This window comes from Lutra lutra, chromosome X, assembly GCF_902655055.1.
Source record: "Lutra lutra chromosome X, mLutLut1.2, whole genome shotgun sequence".
In the NCBI taxonomy this organism is placed as follows: Eukaryota; Metazoa; Chordata; class Mammalia; order Carnivora; family Mustelidae; genus Lutra; species Lutra lutra.
In genome coordinates, this window is record NC_062296.1 from 4,373,613 (window position 1) to 4,400,492 (window position 26,880).

General features: G+C 50.5%; 1 protein-coding gene across 3 annotated transcripts in view; it reads right to left on the reverse strand.

Annotated features, from left to right (window-relative positions):
• Positions 1-20,232: 20,232 nt before the first annotated feature.
• The window catches only part of MAMLD1 (mastermind like domain containing 1), a 109,062-nt gene continuing 102,414 nt past the window's right edge, over positions 20,233-26,880 (reverse strand). For 2 of the 3 annotated variants that reach the window (XM_047715928.1, XM_047715927.1), the window contains exons 4-5: positions 23,648-23,732; positions 20,233-22,431 (exon numbers count right to left, since the gene is read on the reverse strand). In XM_047715928.1, coding sequence (XP_047571884.1) covers positions 21,365-22,431; positions 23,648-23,732 — 1,152 coding nt within the window. In that variant the 3' untranslated portion in view covers positions 20,233-21,364. The remainder of the gene's footprint in view (positions 22,432-23,647; positions 23,733-26,880) is intronic. The other variant, XM_047715929.1, reaches the window with a different exon arrangement.

Genomic DNA, 26,880 nt, shown 5'->3' on the forward strand with positions numbered 1-26,880 from the left:
CCGTCCCTAGTGGCTCCCAGGTTAGGCTCCCATGGACACCCTCTCTGCATTTCACCGGTCCCTGGTGAAATTTCCAGCATTCTCTAGAGCGGCAGAGATGCTGCTCCAGCCAGGATTCTGGGGTGGCTGGAGGCCTCCAGATTGCATTTTGAAGAGCAATTACTTGGCAGACCAGGTGGAGCCCTTCCCTGGAAAGTGGCCCCTGGCCTGCCGGAGGCTGTCGGTCAGAGCCCGGGGTTTCTCTGATTGCCATTTCTGCATGCTGCCCGCACATTGTGTTTGGACTCATCTCAGGAAAGCATGCTCCGATTTAATGCCCTTCAGCCGCACTTTCACACTGCTCTAACCTGTTTCTGTGTCACAGTGTGAACACCGAAGTGCCTTGATTAGAATAATCAATTCTGCATCAAGGCACAGCCTCCCTGGGAATGCGGGCTCCTGCCAGGTGCCCAGAAGAGTCCTGTCTTCGCAGCCACATTCCCCTGGACCTCAGGACAGCTGTGCGCGGTGGGCTCGCCAGTCCCCGGGGCCTGCCATGGGGGGCAAGGAAATAATTCAGATTGCATCCTTCTCGAAGGATTTAGTGAGGGAGGGCGCCCCTCTTGCACAGCGGCTGCAGGTTCTAAGTTTGCTTGTGTCCTTAGGGATCCTGTCGGCAGTGGGTTCACTTAAGGACAATCGAGGGTTTGTGATAATAAGATGCTGGTAGCTAACACTCAGGTTGCAGGGACCAACCATCCGGCGCTGGGCCAGCGACCTCTCATGCCCACCATCCAGGGCAGGTCTTCTCATTACATCCGTTTCCCTGATGAACACACTTGGGCTCCAAAGAGGTAAGTGGCTTTGAGAGAATGTAGTTAGGATGCGGCGACGGTGGCTGGATTCGAATCCACGTGGTCTGGCTCCAGAGCCCCCGAATGGACTTGCTCTGCTGAGCTGAGCATTGGCCTAGAAAGAATTTGAAGATTTGCTTCAACTTCTTCATCTGTAGGCGGGGAAACTGATGCCTGGGAATGGAAAGGAACCTGCCCAAGTTCACAGAGCAAGTTGGAGATGCAGGCCAGGGTGATTTCAGGAGTCACAGCAGTGACTCCTCATGGTGTTCACATGCCAGTCGGGAGACAATAAGCTGGGAAAACAAGAGGAAATGGAGAGCCGCCGTGGTGTGATGGGGAGAGAAGTAGACGGGGGGGGGGGGGGGGGCGGGTCAGAATGGCTTCAACAAGGACATGTGAACTGAGATCTGAATGCTGAGAGCAATCCAACCATGGGAGGCTACAGAGGAACGTTCCAGGCAGAGGGGCCAGCCGCTGCAAGTTCCCGTGTGGAGAGGGGCTTGGTGTGTTGCGGAACAGAAGGATGTCCTCATGGCTGCAGCATGATGAACATGGGGGTGGGGGGAGTGTGGCGGTGAGGAAGGGTCACCCCGCCTGCTGCAGAGAAGGGGTTGGGGGTGGGCATCAGTGGACATATGGTCTCCCTGCTTCAACCAGTTAGGATGCTGTAGTGGGTTAAGTGGTGTTCTCCTCCTCACCCCCACCCCTGACCCATATGTCCACTGGGTCCCTGTGAATGTGATCTTATTGGAAAAAGGATCTTTGCAGATGCAGCTAAGCCAAGGCCCTTAAAATGAAGACCAGTCTGGCTTACCCAGTGGGCCTAAATCGAAAGACAAGCATCTTGACAAGTCAAGAGAAGCTGAGAAGTCACGTGCGGATGGGGTGGGGGGAGGCAGGGACTGGAGGTGATGCGGCCGCAAGCAGAGAAACACTTTGGAGCCACCAGAAGCAGGAAGAGGCAAAGAAGGCTTCTCCTCTAGAGCCTTCAGGGGGAGTGTGGCCCTGCAGACACCTTGATTTTGAACTTTTGCCCTCCAAACTGTGAGGGAAGAAATTTGTGTTCAAGTTACCCAGTTCATGGTAATTTTTTCTTCCTTTTTTTTCAGATTTTATTTATTTGAGAGAGACAGAGATAGAGATAGAGAGAGAGCGAGCGAGGAGAGAGAGAGCATGAGCTGGGAGGAAAGAGGGAAACAGGCTCTCCATTAAGCAGGGAGCCCAACTTGGGGCTCGATTCTAGGACCCTGGGATCATGACCTTAGCCCAGGGCAGACACTTCACCGACTGAGCCACCCAAATGCCCCAGTTCATGGTCATTTCTTATGGCAGCCTTCGGAAACTCCTACAGAGGCTATTGCAAGAATCCAGGTAGAGGTGCCGGTGCTTTGGGCCAGGGTGGTAGTCATGGAGCTGGAGAGGGGTGGACGGGCTTGGGATAGGTTTTGAAGTTTGAACTGATATAAGACTTGCTGATGAGTGGGTTGTGGGGCATGAGGGAAAGCAAGGAGAGTCTTAGCTACAGATTGCTAGTGAGTGCCCCACACTACCTGGCCAGCCCAGGTGACTCTCTGGATTTGATCTCAAGTAATTGGAGGAAGAACAGTGCCAGGTATTGAGGTGAGGAAGACTGGGGATAGGGGGAAGGCTTGGAAGCAGCCAACTGGCAATGTACTTGGCCAGGTTCCCTTCGAAGTGCCTGTTGGACATGCAGGCAAGGCTGAGGAGATGGCCAGATATCTGGGTATGAAATTCAGGAGGGGACCCTGACGAGGATGCATAGATTTAGGGAGTTGTCAGTGTAGAGATGATATCAGGGTTTTTTTCCCCAAATTTTTTATTGTGGTAAAAGATATCTAATAAAAAATTGACCATTGTAACCTCTTTTAAGTGTACAGTCTAGCGGTATTAAATCCATTCATGATGTTGTGCAACTGTTGCTAGAACACTCTTCTTCTTCTTGTAAAACTCTTCTTCTTGTAAAACTGAAATTCTGTCCCTATTAACAGTAACTCCCCATTCTCCCCTCCATTCGGCCCCCAGAAACACCATTTTACCTTAGTATCTATGATTTTAGCTACTTTAAGGACCTCATGTAAGTGAAATCATGCAGTATTTGTCTTTCATGATCGGCTCATTTCACTTGAAGTCCTCAGGGCTTGTCTATGTTGTAGCTTTGAATGCATGGATATAAACATCTATTTTGAACTCGGCTTTCAATTCTCTGGGGTATATATGTGGAACTTGAATTGCTGGGCCATGTGGTCATTCTATTTCTAATAATTTGAGGACCCTCCACACTGTTTTCCACAGCGGCGGCCCCAATTTACCTTCTCAACAGCACCCAAGGTTCTAATTTCTCCACATCCCCACCAGCATTTGTTATTTCCTGTCTTTTTTTTTAAAAGATTTTATTTATTTATTTATTTGACAGACAGATCACAAGTAGTCAGAGAGGCAGGTGGAAAGAGAGAGGAGGAAGCAGGCTCCCCGCTGAGCAGAGAGCCCGATGCAGGGCTCGATCCCAGGACCCTGAGACCATGACCTGAGCCAAGGCAGAGGCTTTAACCACTGAGCCACCCAAGCACCCCAATTATTTTCTGTTTTCTTAAAAAATAGTAGCCATCCTAATGAGTATGAGGTGGTATTTCATGGTAGTTTTGATTTGTGTTTCCCTGATGATCGGTTCTGTCGAACGCTTTTTCATGTGTTTAATGGTCATTTGAATACCTTTGGAGGAATGTCTGTTTAAGTACTTTGCCCATTTTTGAATAGGGTTGTTTGCTTTTTTGGTTGCTGAATTTTGAGAATTTAGAGATGATGTGTTTGGATAGTCATGAGACAGGGTGATGCTATCTAGCAGGGGAATGCGGACAGGAAAGAGAAGTCTGAGGGCTGAGCCCTGGTGCATTCAATGATTAAAGAGTGAGTTGGTGAGGAGCCAGCAAAGGGTCAAACGCTGTTGCCAGATCAAAGAAGATGAGGACAGGATGTAGGTCATTGGTGACTTTATGGGAACCCCACCAGCACGAACTGGGGAGGCAGTGGGAATAAAACATGGTACTAGCCTGTGTGGGTAAATCTTTCAAGAGCTTTTACTGTGAAGGCAAGTGGAGAAGTGAGGTGGCTAGCTCCCGGGAGATAAGGAGTCAGGGTGGGGGGATACCTCAGGAGTGATCCAGAGAATGGGGCACCGGGGTGGTGCAATCTGTTAAGCATCTGACTCTTGGCTTTGATTCAGGTCGTGATCTCAGGGGTCATGAGATTGAGCCCCCCCCGACTTGCACTCTCTCTCTAAAATAAATAAATAAAACTAAAAAAAAAAAAGGATGCCAGGGCAGTGGAAAGGGGACAGCTGTAGGAGCCAGGGACATGTCTTCTGGGTTAACATCAGGGAAGGCAGGCCTAAGTACAGATGTGAGGCCTCGGTAGGTATGGTATGTTTCTGCTTTCGGATGGGAAGGTGGAAAAAGTGTGAAATCGTTGTTAAGGGAAGTGGAAAACACCTGTACTCAGGGAATGTAGTAGGTTGCTGGACGGTGCTGCCTGCTCACATGGTATGCAGCGTTACCATTATAGTGAAGCCGCCTTCGATAATTGCGTGTCTAGATATCACAGCTTGACGAATGGTGTCATGGGTAAGAGCCCTGGCTTTGAACATTTGTTTCTTGGCTTGGTCCTCCCCAGCCAGAGAACTTGGACTGAGTCACCAAAGTTGTCCAGGATCGCACAGCGAAAACCGGACGGAGCTGTGGTTCAAACCCAGAACCTCCAGCCTTCCTCCTGTGTGACGTGGCCTCTGTTCACCTAAGAAAAATGCCAAATATCGAGAAATTGCCAAAACGCTTTTGCTGTTGAGATACCGTTTGGGAAAATGTGATTGGAGATGGTGGTGGGGCGGGGCGGGGGGACCAGAAGTCTGTTGCCTGCTCATTTCTGGTTATTCCAGCCTGGGTTTTGAGAGACTATGGAATGCTCCTTGGGCTGCTCCTGCCAGGTTCCCAGGCTCTGCCTCTCTCCTCTCCCCAGACCTTGAACAGCTCGTCCCTGGCACCTACTAGCCCCTCTCTTGGGGCCTGGAGCCTAGCCCAGTCAGCCTTTGTCCAGCTCTGTGGAATCCTTCCCTCACTTTCCCAGAACTAAGAGGAGCCAGGACTGGGACCCTCCAATGATTACACAGCAGCAGCAGCAACGACAACACAACAACAACACTGCTCTGAGGATCTTGAAGAGACCGGCAGAGGGGCAAGGCTTTCTAGTTCTGCCCCACCAAGCAGCCATTGAGAAAGCTCAGCCTGCGGCCAGACATTCACCAAGAAAACATAGCAAGCCACTAGGCTTGGTGTTAGGAGGAACTGGAGAGGCAAAGGTATTCTGGACCGAAGAAAAAATCTCTTGTCATAGCTGGTCCCTAGCACAACAGGAGTCTCTGTGGGGAATGGGAGAAACATGGCCACCAAAAGCCTCACAGAAGGGCCCGGTTGACTTCATGGGTGAATGAAAACCTTGCTTCACTGAGAAGCAATTTGGGAGATGGTGACAGTTTTGTTTGGCAGACATTCCTGAGCATGCGTCGTAGTTGTGTGCGTGCATGTGGTGCACTGTCTGATCTGTCTGCTTGGGTTACAACAAGAGTCCGATAGCCATCAGTGCTGGCCCTGCATGTAGGCTGTATTTCTGTCCAACAACAATGTCTTTGAGCAAAGTCATTCAACAGAATGGATCAAGTTGGGCTGCTGGGACTTGGCAACCCCACCCCTGACCCCACATCATGTCTTGTGTTCTGCCTGGGCAGCCTCGGACAGGAATGCAAACGACCTGGGACTATCCCGGTGGTAGGCAGATATTACAGTTATGAACTGTATACAGTTATGAACAGATATTACTGTTATGAACTGAATGTTTGTCTTCCTCCAAATTCATATGTTGAAGCCCTAACCCCACAATGTGACTATATACAGAGATAGAGATAGATAGAGGTTAAATGAGGTCTTAAGTGTGGGACCCTAATGTGATAGAGCTTGTGCCCTAATGAGAGGAAGAGACACCAGAGCTCTCTCCAGTATATGAAAACACAGCAAGATGGTGGCCATCTGCGGATCTGGAAGGACACCACTTCCTTGAATTGCTTTCCAAGATGGCATCTTAGGCAGGCCCAGGTATCACCCCCTCAGCCTTCACTTTACTACTGTGGGCTCCTCCCAGGCTCTCAGAAAGTGTGAGTGTGACCGGGTTCTTGGCTTTCAGGTTTCCCAAACCACCTTCCAGTGTGCTTGTCACAGGACACAAGTCCCAGGGAGAGAGATGAGACCCACATGCCTATATCTCCCTTTGCTTTCTTTTCCCTGCCATCCCTTTGGCTTGAAGTGAGTGGGTGGGGAAGGGAGAACTTTCCATGTCTTTTTACTTTGCCTTAAAAAAAAAAAAAAGGATTTATTTATTTTTTTATTTTAGAGAGAGAGACGGGTTGGGGGAAGAAGCAAAGGGAGAGGGAGAAAGATAATCCGAGGCAGACTCCCCGTTGAGCACAGAGCTTCACATGGGGCTCCATCCCACAACCCCAAGATCATGACCTGAATCGAAACTAAGAGTCAGATGCCCAACTCACTGAGCCCCCCAGACCCCTTTCCCACCTCTTTTTCACCTCAGCCTGAGTTTCTGCTCCTTCTATCATAGAATAATATGGGCTTGGTTCTTTATGGGATGATAATGGGAACTCTGTTAGTTAGGGTTCCAACCAGAGAAACAGAAGATATAGAGAGGATATAGGATGTGTGTGTGTGTGTGTGTGTGTGTGTGTGTGTGTACTATGAAGAATGGGTTTATGTGATTGGGCGGGGTGGGGGGGCGGGTGGTGGTGGTGGTAGTGGTTGTTTAGGCAAGTCCAAACTTTGCAGGGTAACTGGCAGGCTGGAAAGTTGGCCATAGCTGCTGCTGAGGCCTTGAGGAGGACTTCTGTCTTCCTCAGGGAAACCTTAGCCTTGGGTCTTCGGGCCTTTCAGCTGTTTGGATGAAGCCTGCCTAGGGTTATGGAGGCTAATCTCCTGGACTTCAGGTCAATCGATTACAGGTATTAACTATAACAACAAACACCTTCGCAGAAATACCCAAATTTGCATTTGCATAAATACCTGGGGACACAGCCTAGCCAAGGTGACACAGGAAATCGACCATCAGAGAAACTAAAGGAGTTTAGAAGAAACATCTTTTCTCTGTAGATAAAGCCTGGCTTTCAAGACGATTGTCTAGCCATGGACACAAAAATCCTATTTTGGGTATCAAAAGCTGACTTTATCTTTCTTGTTATGTTCTTCCTCTGATCGGAATATTGTGGGTAGAATATCACCCACAGGAAATGTGAATGAGAAAAACACGTGAATAAATTTTTTGTGCAACGTTTTGCCCAAGGAAGGACATTTTGTCTTTATAGCCACAAATCATCTTGTTGGAGAGGAGAAAGAAACAACTGATGAAACCAGCAAGTTTCCATTTGAAAAGAGCGTGAACAGGGCAGGTGGTGGGGTTTGTCCCGGGTCGTGGTGGGCACAGACTGTTGGAAAAGCACCGGGAAGGCTGAAGCTGAGAGACAGGAGGCAGGGGTGTTTTCAGCAGTGCCTGGTACTTGGTGAACCCAGAGGGATGGGCCTATTGCCTTACGAGGCTGGGTTCATACTACCAGCTGCTAGAGGCTGTGAGTTCAATTCAGGTCCTAATTTACTTCTCATCCAAGACATGATCTCACACCACGAAGGACCCAGCTGACACTACCTTCTCCTCTTTTGATCCTCGTAGCCCCCCCACGACCTGGGGGTGGGGGGCCAGGTGCTAGGGCTGCATTCAAACCCCTGCTGAGAGGCAGCAAGGACCCTGGAGAGGTGGGTGGCTGGGATCCTGAGCCCCGTTCTCCGGGCCTCACAGGTACTGATTGCTTCGTCTTTCAGTGTAATTCAGTGTGGAAGGACAGTTTATTTCATTTTGATGAATAGTTTCAGTAACATTTTTGGTTTTTAAAAAACGGCTTTTGTTGAGGGGCACCTGGGTGGCTCAGTCGGTGAAGCATCTGCCTTCAGCTCAGGTCATGATCTCAGGGTCCCGGGATCGAGCCCCGTGTGGGGCTCCCTGCTCAGTGAGGAGTCTGCTTCTCCCTCTCCCTCTGCCCCTTCCCCTGCTCATGGTTTCTCTCTCTCAACTAAATAAATAAATCTTTAAAAAACAGTTTTCGTTGAGATACAGTTCATATAACATGCATTTACCCACTGAAAGTGTGCGATGGCTTTTAGTCTCGTCACAGATCTGCATACCATCTCCAGTCAGTTCCAGGGTATCCTTACCCTAACCTTAGCTACCAGCCCCTGTGCACACCAGCCCCCCGCAAGCACACAGCTACTTTCTGTCTCAATGGATTTGCCTGTTCTGAACTTTCAGATGAAGCCTATAAAATATGACCTTTGATGCTTAGCTTCTCTCACAGGACAGTGTTTTCAAGGTCCATCCAAGCTGTGGCACTGATCAGCATTTAATACTTTTTATTTTTTTTTATTTTTTTAAATTTTTTTTTTTTATATCTTTTTAGAATTTTCCAGCTTGCCTGATTGCTTTTTTTTTTTTTTTAAGATTTATTTATTTATTTGACAGAGAGAGATCACAAGTAGATGGAGAGGCAGGCAGAGAGAGAGAGAGGGAAGCAGGATCTCCGCTGAGCAGAGAACCCGATGTGGGACTCGATCCCAGGACCCTGAGATCATGACCTGAGCCGAAGGCAGCGGCTTAACCCACTGAGCCACCCAGGCGCCCCAGCATTTAATACTTTTTAAAAAAGATTTTATTTATTTATTTGACAGAGAGAGAGATCACAAGTAGGCAGAGAGACAGGCAGAGATAGAGGGGGAAACAGGCTCCCCACTGAGCAGAGAGCCTTATGTGGGACCAGGACCCTGGGATCACGACCTGAGCCGAAGGCAAAGACTTAACCCACTGAGCCACCCAGGCGCCCCTAATTCCTTTTTATGGCTGACTAATATTCCACTGTACGGAGAGACCATGTCTTGTTTATCCATTCATCTGTCAATGGACATCTGGGTTGTTTCCACTTTTTGATCGTTGCGAATAAGCTGCTATGAACTTCTGTGTCCAAGTTTTTATGTGGACATTTGTTTTCATTTCTCTTGGCTATTGCCCAGGAGTGTCTCATGGTAACCCTATGTTTAATCTTTGAGAGGTATATTGGTTCTTTTACTCTGCACAACAGCCCTATGGGGTGTAGGCACTATTATTATCTTCATGTGACAGATGGGGAAACTGAGGCACAGAGCAGCTAAGTGGTCTGCTGAAACTGCCCAAGGCCCCACAACTAGCAAGGGGTAGAGCTGTGATTGAGCCCGGGGGCTCTGGCGCCAGAGTTCCAGCGCTGATGGCTGCCCTTTGCTGACCCTTGGCTCATAGACCATGTCCAAGTCCCATGAGGCTCTGGGGCAGCCAGGTCTTTGACCTTGGCCAGCATCCACTCTTGCCAAGTCCTCCCACTGCCGTTCGCCGGCCAGGGTAGTCAGTGTGCCAAACCCGTTCCCTTTGTTCCCAGATGAGCTTTGCAGCCACGGCCACTCAGAAGGAGGCTGGGTTCTGGGCAGGGCTGTGAAAGGCCCATACATATTTCCTCATTTTTGCTGACTGTGAGCCATGTTACTGAGTGCAAGGAGAATGATTTATCAAAACCAAGGGCCAAGCGGTCCAGAGAATGAGGTTGCTACATTTCCATGAAGGCTCTATGCCCCACACCTTGTATCTCTCACGACCAGAAGAATTCCGTTCGTGGACAATGGCAGCTGTTTCAGTGGTCACAATGAGGCTCCAGCTCCTTCCGAAGGAGAAGCCTCCACGTATGGCCATGCGGGGAGATGAGGCTGGAAAGAGAAGGAAGAAAATCCAGTTAGAAGAAAGAAATGGAGCTGGCCTTGCCTGTGGAGGTGGCCTGGATCTGGAACCCAAGTAGGGCAGAGGCGCCAGAGGAAGAGCCTTCTGGAATCTGAGATTTGGAAAGACTTGTACCTGAATCACCAGCCTCAGTGCTGTCTCAGGTGACTTGGAGACAAATTCAGCCTGCTGGGGTAGAGCTCCCCACATCAGAAACTACAGCAGCAGAAAGTAGGATTCCCCATTCTCCCTGCCCCGGGAGGACAAACTCTGGTGACATCTTTGGGTGCCTTCCTCCTGATGGGCAGACCAGGTTACTGCAGGTGGCAAGAACTCTCTAGAAAATATCATTGTGCATGTGGGTGTGCACGTGGGCGTGCGTGTGTGTTCTCCTTACAGTCCTCCTCCCTCCAGTTTCAAGCAGGGATCCTGGCCTGGCTTCTTCAGGCACCTCTGTGAAGGCCACTTTCCTTCCTGTCATTTGAAAAGCAATGGGGGCCCTGGATGGCTCAGTCTGTGGAGCATGTGACTCTTGGTCTCAGGGTCAGAAGATTGAGCCCCATCTTGGGCATAGAGCTTACTTAAAAAAGAGAAAAAAGAAAGAAAGAAAACTGAATTGAGGAGCCTGTGCAAGGTGGGGGGTGGGCAGAGCGGGCAGAGGTGTCGGGGTAGAGATCTTTTACTGCTCTGGGTATTAGGCACGGGGCGGGGCGGGGGTCTGCAGCACACTTTTTAAAAGCAAAACTGAATTTTAATGGTAGTTTCTTTTAAACGCATTTATTTGGTGCTAGAGAAACAACTGGTGTGGAGCAGAAAAATACTTACCTTATTGCAATTGTGTTTTGCAGAATAACACAAAGTAAAATCAACCAGTGTCTACTTCCACACCTCTTTGCCACAACATTTTCCTTCATACCCTTAATACTGCATTGTGTCTTGTCATCGACTTTAGAAGCGGAAGACACACAAGCACCTGCGATTTGCCAAAGGAATGTCGAATTATGCTAATGATCATGACTTTTTAGCATAATTCTCCATCTTGTTTCCCCTTGCTTTCAACTCTCAGAAATTTTTAAGGCCACAGTCACACCTGTATCCAATTGGATCTCCATCCCACTTGCAAGACAAAACTTTATTTTTTTTTACTATTATTATTATTATTTTTTTTTTTTTTAGAGAGAGAGCAAGAGAAGAGAGTGTGACTGGGATGGGGAGGAACTGAAGGCGAGGGAGACAGAGAGACCTAAGCAGTGAGGCTCAATCTCATGACCCTGAGATCATGACCTGAAATCAAGAGTCGGACACTTAACCAACTAAGCCACCCAGGTGCCCCAAGAAAAGCCTTTAAGATGTGAATAAACTTAACCCAAAGTAGTAAAAGGTCTGTACTCAGGAAGCTATAGAACACTGATCAAAGAAATTGAGGAAGACACAAGGAAATGGAAAAAAGCATCCCACGCTCATGGGTTAGAAGAACAAATATTAAAATGTCTATGCTACTCAAAGCTATCTGCCCATTCAAAGCAATCCTTATCAAAATACCATCAGCATTTTTCACAGAGCTGGAACAAACAATCCTAAAATCTGTATGGAACCAGAGAAGACCCTGAACAGCCAGAAGAATGTTGAAAAAAGAAAACCAAAGCTGGAGGCATCACAATTCCAGACCTCAAGCTGTGTTGCAAAGCTGTCATCATCAAGACAGTATGGTACTGGCACAAAAACAGACACATAGATCAATGGAACAGAATAGAGAGCCCAGATATGGACCCTCAACTCTATGGTCAACTAATTTTTGGCAAAGCAGGAAAGAAAACCCAATGAAAAAAAGACAGCCTCTTCAATAAACAGTGTTAGGAAAATTAGATTGCCACATGCAGAAGAATGAACCTGGACCACTTTCTTACAGCATACTCAAAAAACCCTCAAAATGGATGAAAGATCTAAATGTGAGACAGGAATCCATCAAAATGCTAGAAGAGAACACAGGCAGCAACCTCTATAACCTCGGTCACAGCAAATTCTTGCTAGATTTGTCTCCAGAAGCAAGGGAGACAAAAGCAAAGATAAACTTCATCAGGATCAAAAGCTTTTACACAGCAAAGTAAACAGTCAACAAAACCAAAAGTCAACTGACAGAATGGGAGAAGATATTAGCAAATGACATATCAGATAAAGGGCTATATCCAACATCTATAAAGAACTTATGAAACTCCCCCAAACCAAAAAAATCCAGTCAAGAAATGGGCAGCAGACATGAACAGACATTTCTGGAAAGAAGACATCCAATGGCCAACAGACACATGAAAAAGTGTTCAATATCACTCAGCATCAGGGAGATCCAAATCAAAACCACAGTGAGATACCACATCACTCCAGTCAGAATGGCTAAAATTAACCAGTCAGGAAATGACAGATGTTGGCGAGGATGCAGAGAAACTGGAACCCCCTACACTGTTGGCAGGAATGCAAGCTGGTGCAGCCATTCTGGAAAACAGCATGGAGGTTCCTCAAAAGTTAAAAATAGACCTACCCTACCACCCAGCAATTGCACTAGTAGGTTTTTACCCCAAAGATACAAATGTAGTGATTTGAAGAGGCATTCACACCCCAATGTCTATAGCAGAATGTCCACAATAGTCAAACTATGGAAAGAGCCCAGATGTCCATCGACAGATGAATGGATAAAGATGTGGGATGTGTGTGTACACACACACACACACACACACACACACAATGGAATATTACTCAACCATCCAACAGAATGAAGTCTTGCCTTTTGCAATGACATGGATGGAACTAGAGGGTATTATGCTAAATGAAGTAAGCCAGAGAGAGACAAATACCATATGTTTTCCTTCGTATGTGGAATTCAAGAAACAAAACCGATGAACATAGGAGAAGGGAAGGAAAAATAAAATAAAATAAGATAAAAGCATAGAAGGAGGCAAACCATAAGAGACTCTCAGCTATAAGGAACAAACTGAGGGCTGCTGGAGGGGAGGTGGGTGGGGGGTGGGGTAACTGGGGGATGGGCATTAAGGAGGGCACTTGATGGAGTGAGCACTGGGTATTACATGCGATGAATGAATCACTAAATTCTACCCCTGAAACTAATAATATACTATATGTTAACTAAATTTAATTTAAAGTAAAAATTTTAAAAAAGAAAAAAAATAAATGCGAAGCTCAGATGCCTTGGAGTTTCTCTGTGATGGAGACACAGCAAGTTCCATTTCTGCTCTTTTTGGCAGGATCTTTTCTTCGCTGTCCTGCTGCAGGAACGAGTCTGCTGGTAGGTGGGAATAGGATGAGGGTCAAGTTACTGAGGCCCTTCCCTGGCATTCATGAGGACAGGTAAGATGGTGCTTTCCTCACTCTAAGATTTGACGAATTAATTCATGAAATTCAAATTCAAATCTCAGTCGAATCTGGTAAAGGAAATGCTAAGCGAGAGGTCCCTATTTCATTAGTTTTTCAACATCCAAGGCAACCACGTCTGCTCTAATGGCCTCTTTTGTTGGGTCTCTTCTTCATTGTCCTTTGCTTAGGGCAGCAAGTCTGTGGGAGGGGGTGGGCTGGGTAGTTGGTACCAGGGCAGAGGGGCAAGTTACTGGAGCTCTCTATCAGCATTTCTGAGAAGGAATGACAAGAAGCAGCTGTATGTTCTTGAAAATTTCTTTTGAAACCATCTGGGAAAACTCCAGATCCAAGATGGGGTTGAACTTCCATAGCAGCTCCATGGAGGTCCGCTCACAGCAGGAAGCTCCTCTTGAGTGACGCTCAAGGGTCTCGAATGGGTGTACGTGGGCCCAGAAAGGATTCCAGCCTAGTTTGGGCAGTGGAATCCAGATTTGCAATAAATAGAAAGCCTGCGTGCTTTTCAACAGCGACATTGTTGAATGGCTTTAACCAGCCTCTATTTGGGACACTTGGGTCGTTTCTAATTTTGGGTAGGTCACACAATGCTGCAATCAGTGATTCTGCACACACATCTTTGAACGCTTGCCCGAGTTTTCTCTGTAACAGATTCCCATCATGTTGAAAGCCTAGCCAGTTATCCTTAGCCCAGGAGCTTTAAATACAGATCCCTGGGCTTTCGTCTAGCCCCTCAAAATGCTATTCTTTGAGGTCAGGCCCCACGCAGATGTATTTATTCCAAAGCCCCAGGTGGCTCTGGCTTATAGCCCAAGTTGAAATTCCCCCGAATTGCCAGAATGCCCCGCCCAGCAGTTAGGTGCATCGCCCTCCAGCCTGTGAAGGAGAGAGAGGGCCTGTGAGGCCATGATCCATCTACACCCGCTGTGATCAGTCGTTACATCTGGGGCCCATCTGATAGAAACAACATGACAGAGCGTCGCCGGTGTTCCTGTCATTCCTGTCACTATAAGACAGGAAGGTGCTGGCACCCTCTCAGATTTGACTGGCAATTTGGGGGTCCTTTGAGCATTTCCTCTTCTTTGGGTACTTAATCATTTTCTTAATGTAGTACCTACAAAGGAATAAGTGTTTACCAAGGTAAATAACTGAGAAAAATGAAAGCGGAAAATTTTACAAAGAACGATTGCAAAAATGCTGAGAACACAGACAATCGAGGTGAGTAAAACAGGCGAACCATGGTTTGGGCAAGCGGTTTCTGCAACATGTTGTCAGGATAGGGTGAGAGAAGACCAATCTTCTAGTTGTTTCATGTAGCAGGTGGCTAGGAGCTCCCTGTGGTTTTGTATTAAGCTGTACCGACTTCCGGAAAACAGACTGTAGGAAAATCAGGCACAATTCCCCTTCCACTTCTCAAGTATAAACTGGGTCTCTGTGGCCTTTTTCTTCTTCCTCAAATTGCTCTATTTATACTTAAAAAGCACCTCTGTACTTTAAGAAATTATTTTCCCTGATGTTTTATTATGGAAATTTTCAAGTAATCAGAAAAGTTTGAAGAGATGTACATTAATTCTTCATAGACCGCCTCCTAGATTCTATAATTAACATGCTATTCTATTTGCTTTACCATATCTATCTCTCTGCCCATCCTCTCTAGCCATCCATCAATCATCTTTTTGTGTGTTTTCAAGTAAGTTTCAGACATGAGTACACTTCACCCCTGAGTGCCCCAGCAGATCACAAATTACAGTTCAATACTTGTTTAAGATTTTTCTATTTTAGGTAAAATTTAGTTACCATGACATGCTCAGACCTCAAATGGAATATTTTCTGAGTTTTGACAATGCGTACACTAAAACAACCCACATCCCTAGCAAGACAGAGAATTTACCAGCGCTCCCGGGTGACTCACTGGAGCATCTGACTCCTGATTTTGGCTCAGGTCATGATCTCTGGGTCCTGAGATCAAGCCCTGCATCTGCCTAGGCTCCACGCTGAGTGTGGAGCCTGCCTAAGATTCTCTCTCTCCCTCTATCTCCGCTCCTCCTCGCAGCTCTCCCTCTCTCTCTCAAAAGAAAGAAAAATTTACCATCACCCCAGAAAGTTCTGTGTCTGGCTTCTTTCTCTCAGCATATTGCATTTGAAATTTATCCACTTTGTAGCTTGTTATCAGACATCATTCCTTTCCACTGCTGAGATTGTCACTCTGTGCAGATGAGTAGTTCTGCTTTGCAATAACAGACCAGTTTGTCTATCCATTCTCCTACTGGTAGATGCCCAGGTTGTTGGTGAGTTTTGGTTATGTTGAAGAAAACCGCTATGAAATTCTGGTACTTTCCTTTTTGTAGACCATCTACTACCTTTATTTTTAAGTATTAGGTATATCAGCCTTTGTCTGTCATGTGTTCCAAATTAAAAAAATAATGTCATTTATCTTTTGACTTTCATGGTGTGTTTTCCTGTATACAAGTTTCTATATTTTACGTGGATAATTTCATCAGTCTTTTCCTTTATGGATTCTGGGTTTCACGTCATGACTGCCGAAGCCTGATCTACTCTATATTATAAAAATACCCATCCTTGTTCTCTTATATTATAGTACTTTTATGGGTTATTTTTTCTGTGATAATCTTTGAATCATCTGAGTTTATCTTGATGTGTTGAGTCTCCCTCACTGATTTGAAACACCAGCTTCTTCCTTGTCTTAATTCCCAAGTATGCTTCTATTTCCTTTCTGATGGCTCATCTGTCTTGTCCTGTGCCAAGGGCCACACTGAGAGAAAGAGACAGAGACAGACAGAGAGAAATAGTTATATGCAGTTGACCCATGAACAACACAGCGATTAGGGGTGACCAACCCCCTGTGTCGTTGAATTCATGTGTAGCTTTTGACTCCCCCAGAACATAAGTACTAGCCGCTGACTGTTGACTGGAGGCCTTACTGATAACGTCAAGTCTGTTAACACATATTTTCTATGTCATATGTATTGTATACTGTATTCTTACCATAAAGTAGGCTAGAGAAAAGAAAATGTCAAGAAAATCACAAGCAAGAGAAAATATATTTGCAGGACCGTACTGTATTCATTGGGGAAAAAAATGTACATATGAGAGGACCCACACAGTTCAAACCTATGTTGTTCAAGAGGCAAACGTGTAGAGAATGCTTAATTTTGTGTGTCACCTTGACGGGGCCATGGGGTGCCCAGATTAAGCCTTGTTTCTGGGTGTGTCTGTGAGGGTGTTTCCAGATGAGATCCACATTTGAAATCAGTGGACTCAGCAAGCAGATGGCCCTCCCCAACGTGGGTGGGCATCTTCCAATCTGGTGAGGACCTGAATAGAACAAAAGACAGAGTAAGGTGGAATTAGCCCCCTTTTTCCCTGCCGCACTCCTTGAGCTGGGACACGTCATCTTCTGACTTCAGACTGGGATTTACACAAATGGCTCCCCTGTTCTTAGGCCTCCAGGCTCAGACTGAAGTATAGCATTGGCTGTCCTGGTCTCCTGCTTGTAGAGGGCAGACTGTGGGACTTCTCAGCCTCCAGAATCGTGTGACCTGATTCCTCGTAATAAATCTGTGTGTGGTGTGTGTGTGTGTGTGTGTGTGTGTATTCCGATCTATCTATATCTATCTATCTCTATATATAGATACAACTCCATCCTATTGGTTCTATTTCTTTGGAGAACCCTGACTAACACATAGCCCTGACTCTCTCTCTCTCTCTCTCTCTCTCTCTCTCTCACACACACACACACACACACACACACACACACACACACATGTACACACACACGTACAGCTCCCACCGGCTCTGTTCTCTGCTATACCCCTGATGCCTAGACCCCTGACACACCCCTTTGGCTCCATGAGGCTGGGGACCGTGTCTGTGTCACTGTCTGTGCCTGGCACAAGGCTACTCGTGGAATTACTGAATGACCACACACTAGGGAAGCCAGGCATGTCTTTAGAACCCCATGTTCGCTGGCAGGTCCCCCGGACTTCCTAGGCTGAATGGCAAGCAAGAGATAGTACCTTATCTACAGACCTTGGCCCTGGGGGCTCCAGGGGCCTGATCTTACTCTAGTGAAGGAGGGAGGCCTTGGGGTCTCACAAAGGTCCCTGGGGCCTTCTAGCATTTTCATTGAGGTTGACCTCAGAGTTGGGAGGGGGTGCTGGGATGGGGCGTGGAGGGAGTGATCCTGCTTCTTTCCCTGTGGCTGTGGGAAGGCCTTCGGGTTCTGGCCCGCAAGCTCCTGTGGGAAGGACTCGCACAGGCCAGGGGCCGTGAGGGACTCTGCCCAAGAGTGCTGTGGTCTGATGCACGGCGGGGTGAACTGTCTTCGTGGGAGGCATCTGGAGGACTCTAAGCTCTTTCATTCTTTATTCAAGGGGCCTAGAGAATTTCAGCCCAGTCCCTAAGCATTCCCCTGGGGACTGAAACCTAGGGCCTAGCCCAGATGCACCACACTCTTCTTCACCGGGCCATCAAGATGCTGGAATGCAGGCTCGAAAACCTTTTGTGTGCCCAGGAGAAGGGAGGGGAAGGGGGAGGAAGTCCTACATGAGTGAGAGGAAGCGCTGGGAGAGCAGTGTCTTCTCACAGAGACGCAGGGCAGAATAGATCTCAGAGCAGGAGAGGGCTAGGCTGCAGGCCAGAGGCTTCCAGGAGCTCAGGGCCAGTGCTTTTCTGGAAGGAGGGAGAGTCCAGTGCTGCTGAAGGGGCAAATCCACGGAGGACTGAGAAGCTTGCATTGGACTTGTGCCAGGTGGAACCCGTACTCTGAGCAGTGTGCTTAGGGGAAGGAGTGGGGACTGGAGCCCGGCACTCTGGTTGAGGAGTGAGTGGGAGGGTGGTGGGGAGCTACAGCCGTGGCTGGGTGGGCTGTGATATTTAGGGCTTTTTGAACATGGCTGGGTTGGGAGCCCCTGGGTGGAATCCAGCAGAGGAGAGGCTGAAGGTACAAAAGAGAGGGGGGCTAAGTGGCGGCAGAACAGTGGGAGCTGTCGCCTCCAAGGAGAAACCTGGGACAACCATGCTGGAGGAATAGGGAAGGGCCCGAGGTCAGAGGGAAAGGATGGTAAGGGTGGGGGAGGGCAGTGAGACCAGTGCAGGTGGGGTGGTGGCAGGGGTGGGGGGGGGACAGTGAGACCAGCACAGGTGGGGTGGTGGGAATTGCTCAGGGAGCCGTCAACACTGCTGTCCACACGTCAGCCTCAAGGTCATGGCTGTCTGGCACCGGTCCAGTGGGCTGAGCTCAGCTTTTCTTTGGGGGCCCGGACAGTCAGCAGAGTGGGGACAGCTATGGCTCCCAGAGCCCTCTGGAAGGCTGGGGAAGCCTGACTGGGAGGGCTGGGTTGGGGGGTCTACAGGGATTCGGCCCCTCACTGGCTGGCTGGGAGCAACAGTCACTGGGCAGGTGGGTCCAACACAGAATCAGGAAGGGCACGGGGCCCCACCCCTGATGCCCCTGGGCCCGTCAGAGACAGGAGACAGGAGAGCTGGACCTGAGTGCCCCGGCATGGCCCTGAGGTGAAGCTGGGGCTTGCCTGGAGCCTGGCAACCCCGGGCACTTAAGGTAACACTGGGAGCCCCAGCGAGGAAGGCTCCTGGGGAGGTGCTGCCTGTGAGTGCCTGGGGGAGAGGGCACAAAGACTGTGACAGCGGGTGAGGCCCATAGCTCAGGGACACCTGTAGGACACATCGGTTATCCAGACCTGGGAAGAATGTTCTGCAAGCTGGAGGGGCCTGTATGGAGCAGGAGGCCAGGGGCGGGGCTTTTGGGGAATGCGGGTGTCTTCCACCCCGCTGGCCGGAAGGCTGTCTTCTCAGCCATCGAGAATTGTGGGTGAAGGCGTGGTCCTGGAGCATTTTAGGCTCCATTGGACAGGACAGGATGTCTCGGCGTCCATGCGTCCCTCAGCCCCCAAAGTGTGCCATTGTGGTGGAACACTTTGTACATCCAGGATGAGGGTATCAGTAGTCCCAGGCAGTTGGGGGATACATGTGATGTATTCGGTTTGCACTACAAACGATGCCAACCAGTGATCCGCTCTGCTCTTCCAGAACACGGCAGGGAGGGGCCTCCCAAGTAGCTTCCCTGCTGCCTTCGGGGGGGGGGGAACGTGCGCTTTCATGGGAGAGGCAGGGGTCCCCGCCATCCTATTAGGGTTCCCCTCTCAATGAGGCCCGACCATAAGCGAAATCCATATTAAGCTCTGTGGAAGCCACTTTGTCGCTGTGAGGGGGTGGCCCGAGTGTGGAGTCACGGAAATCCCTGTGGATTTCGTGTAGTTTAAATCGGAAACAACCGACAGCCACTCCGCGTGCTGCAAAGGTCCGCTGGGAGAAGAGCGGAGGGGACCGTAGGGGGTCGGGCGGGGGCAGCAGGTGGGGAGTGAAGGGGCGGTGCAGCGACTCCAGGGGGCGGGGTTTGGGAAGGGGCGGGGCTCGACGGGGGCGGGACGGGGGGCGGGCGAAGTGCCGCTGTAACTCCCCTTCCACTGCGGTCCGGGACCTGAAGCGGAGCTCTGCGGCCCTGGAGCCCCCGCACCCGGAGCTCCTCCAGCTCCGCACTCAGGGGGGCACTGGGCTTTGTTTAGCCCAGGCTTTGGGAGAGGAGGTGGAGGGGGCGCGGCAAGTCCCAGTCTCCCCGGCCGTCCTTGCGAAGAGTCATGACTTCCCTCTTCCGCGCAGCAGACGTGCCACCTGTCTCAGCGCGCCCCCCGCCCTGTGCCCTATTTGGGTGTCCCTTGCCTGGGAAGAATACGGATCTTTAATTGGGTCTGTCACCCCCTCAGTGGAAAGAGGACGGGGACTGGGGCTGAGAGTCTGGATTGGCGGTGCAAGTCACCCCCGCCCCCTGCCGCCGGCGCAGCTACTTCAGTGGCCTCTGTTTCCTTCTCTGTAAAACGAAGGCCTTGGAGTAAAAAAAGAAAATGAGGGGCTTCACAGACTTTTTACCCATCAGCCCTCGCTGTGGCATCTTCCCACTGCACAAGGCACCGAGTAGCCTCTTGAAAGGACCAAAGACACCAGGAGGCTTAGCGGACACAGAGACGTCGGATGATCCCTTGAACAATGAAAACATAGAGGCACTTTTCTCCTGGCTGTTTATTACAGTACAAAGAAAAAACGCACTGGCTGGAAACAGATGCCAGATTTCAAATGTAGAGGCGAAAGAGGAGGTGGCAATTAAAACTGATTACACAAGTCTGGGCACTGAGGAAAAGTTTACAGGACAGTGGGTGTGGGTTTTCTATAACAGACACTTAAATATACATGACGATAATTGCAGATAAAAGCCATCAAAGACAAACCCCAAGTCAACTATTAATGTTTACAGACTCCCCACCCCCCACCCCCAACCACAGACCTTACATGAAAACAAACACTGAAGGGCTTTAAACCAGGAACATCTCACCTCCGCCCTGCAAGGTGCCACTGGGGAAGTGGGAGCCTGGGGGTTTCTCTCAATGATAGAGGGAGGACACCCTGGATGCTCAGCATGGACAGCATGGCCAGTGTTCAGCTCACAGGCCCTCTCTACACCCCTCCCAAATCCGAAGCACTCCAAGCCTCCTGGAAAATTTCCCCTGCGGGCCACCTGTAATATGCGCACCAGGCGGACACTAACAGGTTTGCAATAGATTTTAAGAATCACACAAGACGATAGCATTTTTACTGAAAATTGCAATAAATGGCCAAGGGGTTTCTATTCGGCCATAAATGGCCAAGGGGTTTCTATTTGGCCTTCGTCAGTTTGTACAATGCCTCTTGGTCACATCCACATATCTCATTGCATCAAAACCATAAGCGACTCAACCCCGTGGCTTCTAAGGGAAGCTTCACTGGGGCTTCACAAGGGAGCGCTGGAGCTCCGTACACAGCCTGCGTATTTGCAACAGTGTGTAATAAACACAAACAATGCATAATAAACACAACTCTACTGAAACAAAAGCCGTCGCTTTATTTACAAAGTCACAAAATGAAGTATAAATACTTCTGTCATTAACGTTTAGGAAAACCATTTACAAAATTTTCAAATATGTACAGGTAGCTTGAAAAATCACCAGCTTTCCACTTTGTCACAGGTAGAGAGAGGGATGAGCACAGGCGGGTGCCACTCACATCGTAGGGAGGAAACAACTGCGTGGCTGGGGGGCAGGTGGTGAATTTGCTATGGCGTTGCACGCCACTGCCTAAAGTGGTGTGGGTGTGGGTGTTTCTATGAGCGCTTAAAGCCCCCCTGCGCTCTGGGGGACAGCAGTGGTGGCGGCAGCGGTAGCAGCAGCGGAAGCGTGCTCTTCCAAAACGTCATCGATGAGCCTCAGGTTGCACACCCAGCCCTCCTCGGGGCTCCCTCTGGGGCCTTTCAGGAGAGCATCAATGAAATCCACCTCACTGTAGTCAGGGGCTGAGAGCACACCGTTGAGTTGGGGCTGGGGCGGGGCCAGAAAGTCGTAAGGTGGCAGCTCAGGGGGGGAGCCCATTCTGCTGAATGGGCCCAGGGACTGGCTGGTGGCGATGGCAGCAGCCACATAGCTTGGCGGCTCGATGCCCTCTATGGGACTCACAGGACCAAAGCCAGCCATGCCCTGCTGGAGGGACTTGGTGGCACTGGACACCAGCACGGGACCCTGCACTGGGTTCTGCCTGAGACTCTGGTTCCCCAGAAGGCCGAAGCTCACCTTCTGGCCAGGCCTGCCTCCTGGGGCCACTTGATTGGGGGGCACAACTGCTTGCTGTGATGGAAATGTTGGGGATCCCACCGGAGCTCTGGTGGGCGCCTTGGTGAAGATCGAGTTGCTCTCCAAGTGCGGCCGGATGCTAAGGTCTATGTGGCTAAGGGGGTGCTCCCTGGAGACCACTGTGGTCCCAGCTGCTGCCGCTGCCACCCACGCGGCATCTTTCAACACTGTAGGATTTCTTGGCACACAGGGCTGTCTGAGCTGGTGGGGACTTGGAAGCTGGCTGCCCAGGGGTCTGGGACAGAACCCAGGCAGGGGCGCTCCTGGGGGGATGGCCTTGGCAATCTGCAGACGGGCACTGCCTGGGGGGTTCTGGCCCAAGCCAGAGGGTATGGGAAATGGAGGGTTAGGGTTGAAAATTCCTTGTTGATTGCCCGGAGTCGGAGTCAGCGAAGCCATGTCCATGCCCTTGCGGCTCTGGTGCCTGGTGGGTGGGATCATTGCTGGATTCGGATTGTTCTGAAGGAGCCCCGCTCTGGGTGGTATCATGGGCTGACTACATGGGGATCTTGCCTTAGTCTGGCTACACTTGGAGGTGACTTGTTCTTGGACGGCTACCGAAAGAGAGAAGTGGGGGTCAGTGCCACAGTCATCCGTGACCTGGGCTACAGCACCAATCTCTTGCCTTCCGCCCTTGACTCCCCAACTCCTCTCAACTCCCCTTTTTCCTATACCCTCAGCCGACTGCGGTTCTTCTGTGAAGCCCTCCCCGAATCTCCGGTCTGTGCTCCCAGCTACCCCGAACACATGCACCAAGAGATGATCACATCGTATGAAAATGCCAGCTTATAGGGTCTACTTTTTCAGGTAGATTATAAGCTTCATAAGGCCAGGGTCTGGGTTTGCTTATATGTTCAGCACTCTGTACATAGGCCTGGCACCGGGCACGCCTTGACATATATCCACCCCTTGTTGCTGGCCTTCCTGGAACTTGTCTGTCCTGTGCTATGCTGTGGCTGAAGCATGCCTGACATGTCCCTCCAGCCTGGGCAGCTGGGACATTCAGCTGGCATCAGGCCCCAAGGAATAGGGCTTCTTGCAGGAGAACGCAGGTGGCACTGGGCTAACATGAAAATGTCGACCACCTGCCAGAGGGCAGTTAGAGTCCTCTTGTCCTGGACCAAGGTCACTCCACTGGCTCATAGAGATTGTTTAACACACATGTCCCCAGCTAGTCTGGAAGTTCCACGAAGTGGGGACCACGCCTGACATCTTTTGTTAATTTCTGTATCCCCGGCCCATAAATGTGGATTACATTTGTAGTGGCCATGGTAGAGGGTGGGGACCCCTGCTATCCGTGAAGGCTCTGGCAGCCCCTGCCACAGGCCCTTTGAGGAAGAGCATCCCCAACGCCGGCTCCACTTCCCACACCTCAGAGATGGCTCAGGAATATTTAGAATGGGAGGTCACTCCAGCAGCGGCTGTGGGTGTGGGGAGGACAGGATCAGAAAGCTGAAGGTGTGCCTTTCTCCTTTTGAGAATAACTGCTTTAAGGGGCCTGATTCAGTCTAATTAATCTCTTGAATTAAGCACTGATATTAGAGTCATTAAAACCTGGCTTTCAACTGAGAACCTACTGAAGCTTTCAATGTGGGATCGATCCCATCCTGTGTGCTGTTGAACTGAGCTGCAGACCTCCCTTCTCTCCCTCAGAACTTTCAGAAACACTGACAGTGACTGCTTATGCTGGAGTGAATTCTCACCACCCCGTACCCTCTCCACACACACTCCCAGCCCTGCCCTTTGGGAACAATGACCTTAACTGCTTACCTTGAAATTGACTCATTTGTTGGGCAATATATGCACTCCGCTGTTCAGGGGTCATTGCCGTAAGACCTGATCTCTGCTTCTCTCGCTAAACAGAAGATGAAAAAGACGTGTTAGATAGTGACTACCAAGAAAATTGGCCTTGGGATTGCTGTGTGGGGGCCCAGGACTTGGCTTTGGTGTAGCAGAAAGCATGAGTGAACACATCAACACACACTTGCATGCATGCCCCGCCCTCCCGAGCAAAATTCCACAGGTATAAACAAAAGTAGGATTCTGCACCTGGGTTAAGAAATCAACTGCGACAGCATAGGATGGGGCAGGAAACACAGAGCTTAACAGCAAGAGCACACAGAGAAAAGGTTCAGGCATTTTGGATGTCCTTCTGCTCAGGATGGGTCAGCAGTGAGATGTGGTCACCAAAAGAGCAAATGTAACATTAGGCTGCATTAATAGAAGCAGAGTATGTAGAAGGAGGGAGGTGACAGTCCTGCACTCCTCTGCCTTGGCCAGACCATGTCTACAGTGTGGACAAGAGTCTGGGTGTGCCATTCTCAGGGAGACCCAGATGGACCGGCTGTACTGGGAGGACACTAGTGATGGGGTAGGGCTCGGACCCGGAACTGTGAGGACCACGAATGGCAGAGCAAACGAGGGATGCTGTGGATGGGGCAGAGCTGACACTGGGCTATGTGGCTATGTGGGTACCTAGCCTCTGCCGGGCTGTCACGGGGACAGGGCCCAGGCTCGTTCTTGGCGGTGCTGGTATGAATGGCAGGATGATCACACGGTCAGATAAATGCATTGTCTGCCACCCAGCGTCGCCACTCACTGCCAACTTCCCTTCATTCTCCTGCCTGGCTGGAGCATGGGCAACTGGGACAAGCTTCCTGTCTCCATCGCAGGGGCAGTTGGTGGGTCAGGGAAGGAGCCAAGGCTTCAGGGCTGCAGCCCCAGCACTGGGTCTGGGAGTGGCTCAAGGACGTAGCCAGCGGAGAAACAGACAAGGGCCCCGCAGCGAGGCTTGTCCTGAGACCCTCAGCCCTTTGGTGTCAGGTTGCGAATGGGACCCAGGTCTGACTCCCAGTGCAGTGCTCACCCACTGCCATCTCTCTCCCCTTCTCAGGAAGCCTGCTTGATAGGGTGCTGACAACCAAGGCAGCTGGGTCAGGAAGGAGCCTCTCCCACCTTAGTCCACTTGTGGAGCTGCACCCCACCCCCACCCCCAGATGCCAGAAGACTTGACCTAGAACACAGGCTGCCCGGCAGGACCTGCTTTTCTGCCCTCACGGGACAGGCAGACAACAACAGAAGCCATTTCACTGTCCCTTCCTTAGCCTGCTTCCTGTCTGGGCCCTTGCTCCCCTCCAGTGGGGCCACGCCTCGGGCGGCCCATGGAACTGCCCTCTTCCTGCTAGAGCCTGGGGCGGGGGCCCGGGGCCAGCCCACACGTGCTCACTGTACTGAGCCGCCTGCACCCTCTCTTTCATGTCCTCCTTGAGGTTGTCCCTGCTATGTCATTCTGGATAGGAATCTGGCCACTGAGGAGCGCGGGCATCACATGATGGCCCAAGGCAGGAAGTGGGGCATGGAAGCTCGGCTCTGCCTGCCCCTCTGGGGGCAGCCCTTGCCCTTCCGTTTTTCCCCTGGGCCCTATGCCAGCCTTCAGAGATCTGGGCAGAAGATCCACGGCGCCAGCTTACCGATGAGACATGTGAGGCCCTGAGAATTTAAATGACAGCCCAAAGTGGCACATCTAGGAAGGGCAATGCCTCCTAAATGAAGACCCAGCGCTCCAGCCTCTCTAACCTCTTCAGCCCACTGCTTGTGGGGACCAGCTGCTTCTGGAGACCGGCTCCTGTGGCTGGCTGGGTCAACATCAACCCTAAATCCGTCTGCACCGCCTGCCCCATCAGTTCCCTCAAACACGCAGTTGTATAAGAGTAGGGGTTGGGGGTGGTGGGGGGACAGGTAGAGGCTACCGAGCACAGCCAAGGAAAAAGCAGAGGAAAGGCAGAAGAGTCCGAAGGGAAGGCGGTAGAGGAAAGACACTCCAAGGGCACAGGAAATAAAAGAGAAGGCTGGGCTGGGGTAGGGGTCAAGGGTGGAGGGACTGGGTGGTGTTGGCCAGATGAAAGTCCAGTGTTCATCCAGGGAAGCATGGGATCCGGAGGTTCCCGAGTTTAAGGGGGACTCTGGTCAGCGGGATGGCTACGGAAACTCCCAGGTTTAAACAGCACGTTGACACTTGGCCTACGGGGCTGGGCCTCCGGCATCCTGGGACGCTGGGACGCCACCGTGGAGCAGGAGTCTCTTCGCTAGGCTGGGCGTCTGGAGGCCCGCAGCCCCGCCGCTCTGGGCCTGGTCCTGTTGGCCCTGGCAGAGGAGGCCTCCCCAGGAGGCTGCTTCCTTTGTTTGGCAGACGGAGGCCCCCATCCTTTGTTCTGAATCAATGTGCTCCAAAGATAAGCCCCGAGAAAACAGTTGTTGCCTTTTGACACTGACAATTAGAATCGCTGGGAAATGGAGAAAACAGGAAATGACAAATGTTTTCAGTGACTGGGAGGAAGTGATGGCTGAAAGTTGCTGCTTAGTGACCAACACTTGGGAAGGATGGCTCAGGCAACCTGTGCTTTTCCTAAGCCCGGTGATGGAGCAGATCATCAAAGGACTCCTTTTTCTAGGGTGGCAATTGTCATGGCGCTCACTGCTGTTGTGCCGGGTGACACCAACGAGCAGGGTTTGGTGAGTGCTGTGTGAGCCTGGGGGCACTGGCCTGGGGCCGTCCGGAAGTCTCCCAGAGAACTAGGGCCCCAGTTTTCTTCTGTCACCCCTCCTCCCAGTCCTACTTGGCTGAGGTGCCACATTCACAGAGAGGTCTCAGGCAGGACGGCCATCCTGGAAAATCTGTGGCCGCCTTTCTAGAAGCTTGATGCTGATGCCCAGAAAGCTGCAGAGCCCTCACCCAACTCTGGGGGCTCACAGAAAGGCAAGTGCCTCATCTGTGCATGCTAGGCTGGAGAGAGAGAGAGGCAGAAGGCTGGCCTGAACCCCACAACTGCCCGACTCAGCTGAGCCTCACACAGCGGCCCCCACGAGCAGGCCCGGCTTCCTCCTTCAGCCGCCACAGGTGAATGTCTCCTGTAAGCCCAGCACCTAATCAGGCGGAGGAGGTGGGGGAGAGGCAGAAGGGTAGATGCCCAGCAGCACTCACACACAGGAGCCTGCGAAGGGTT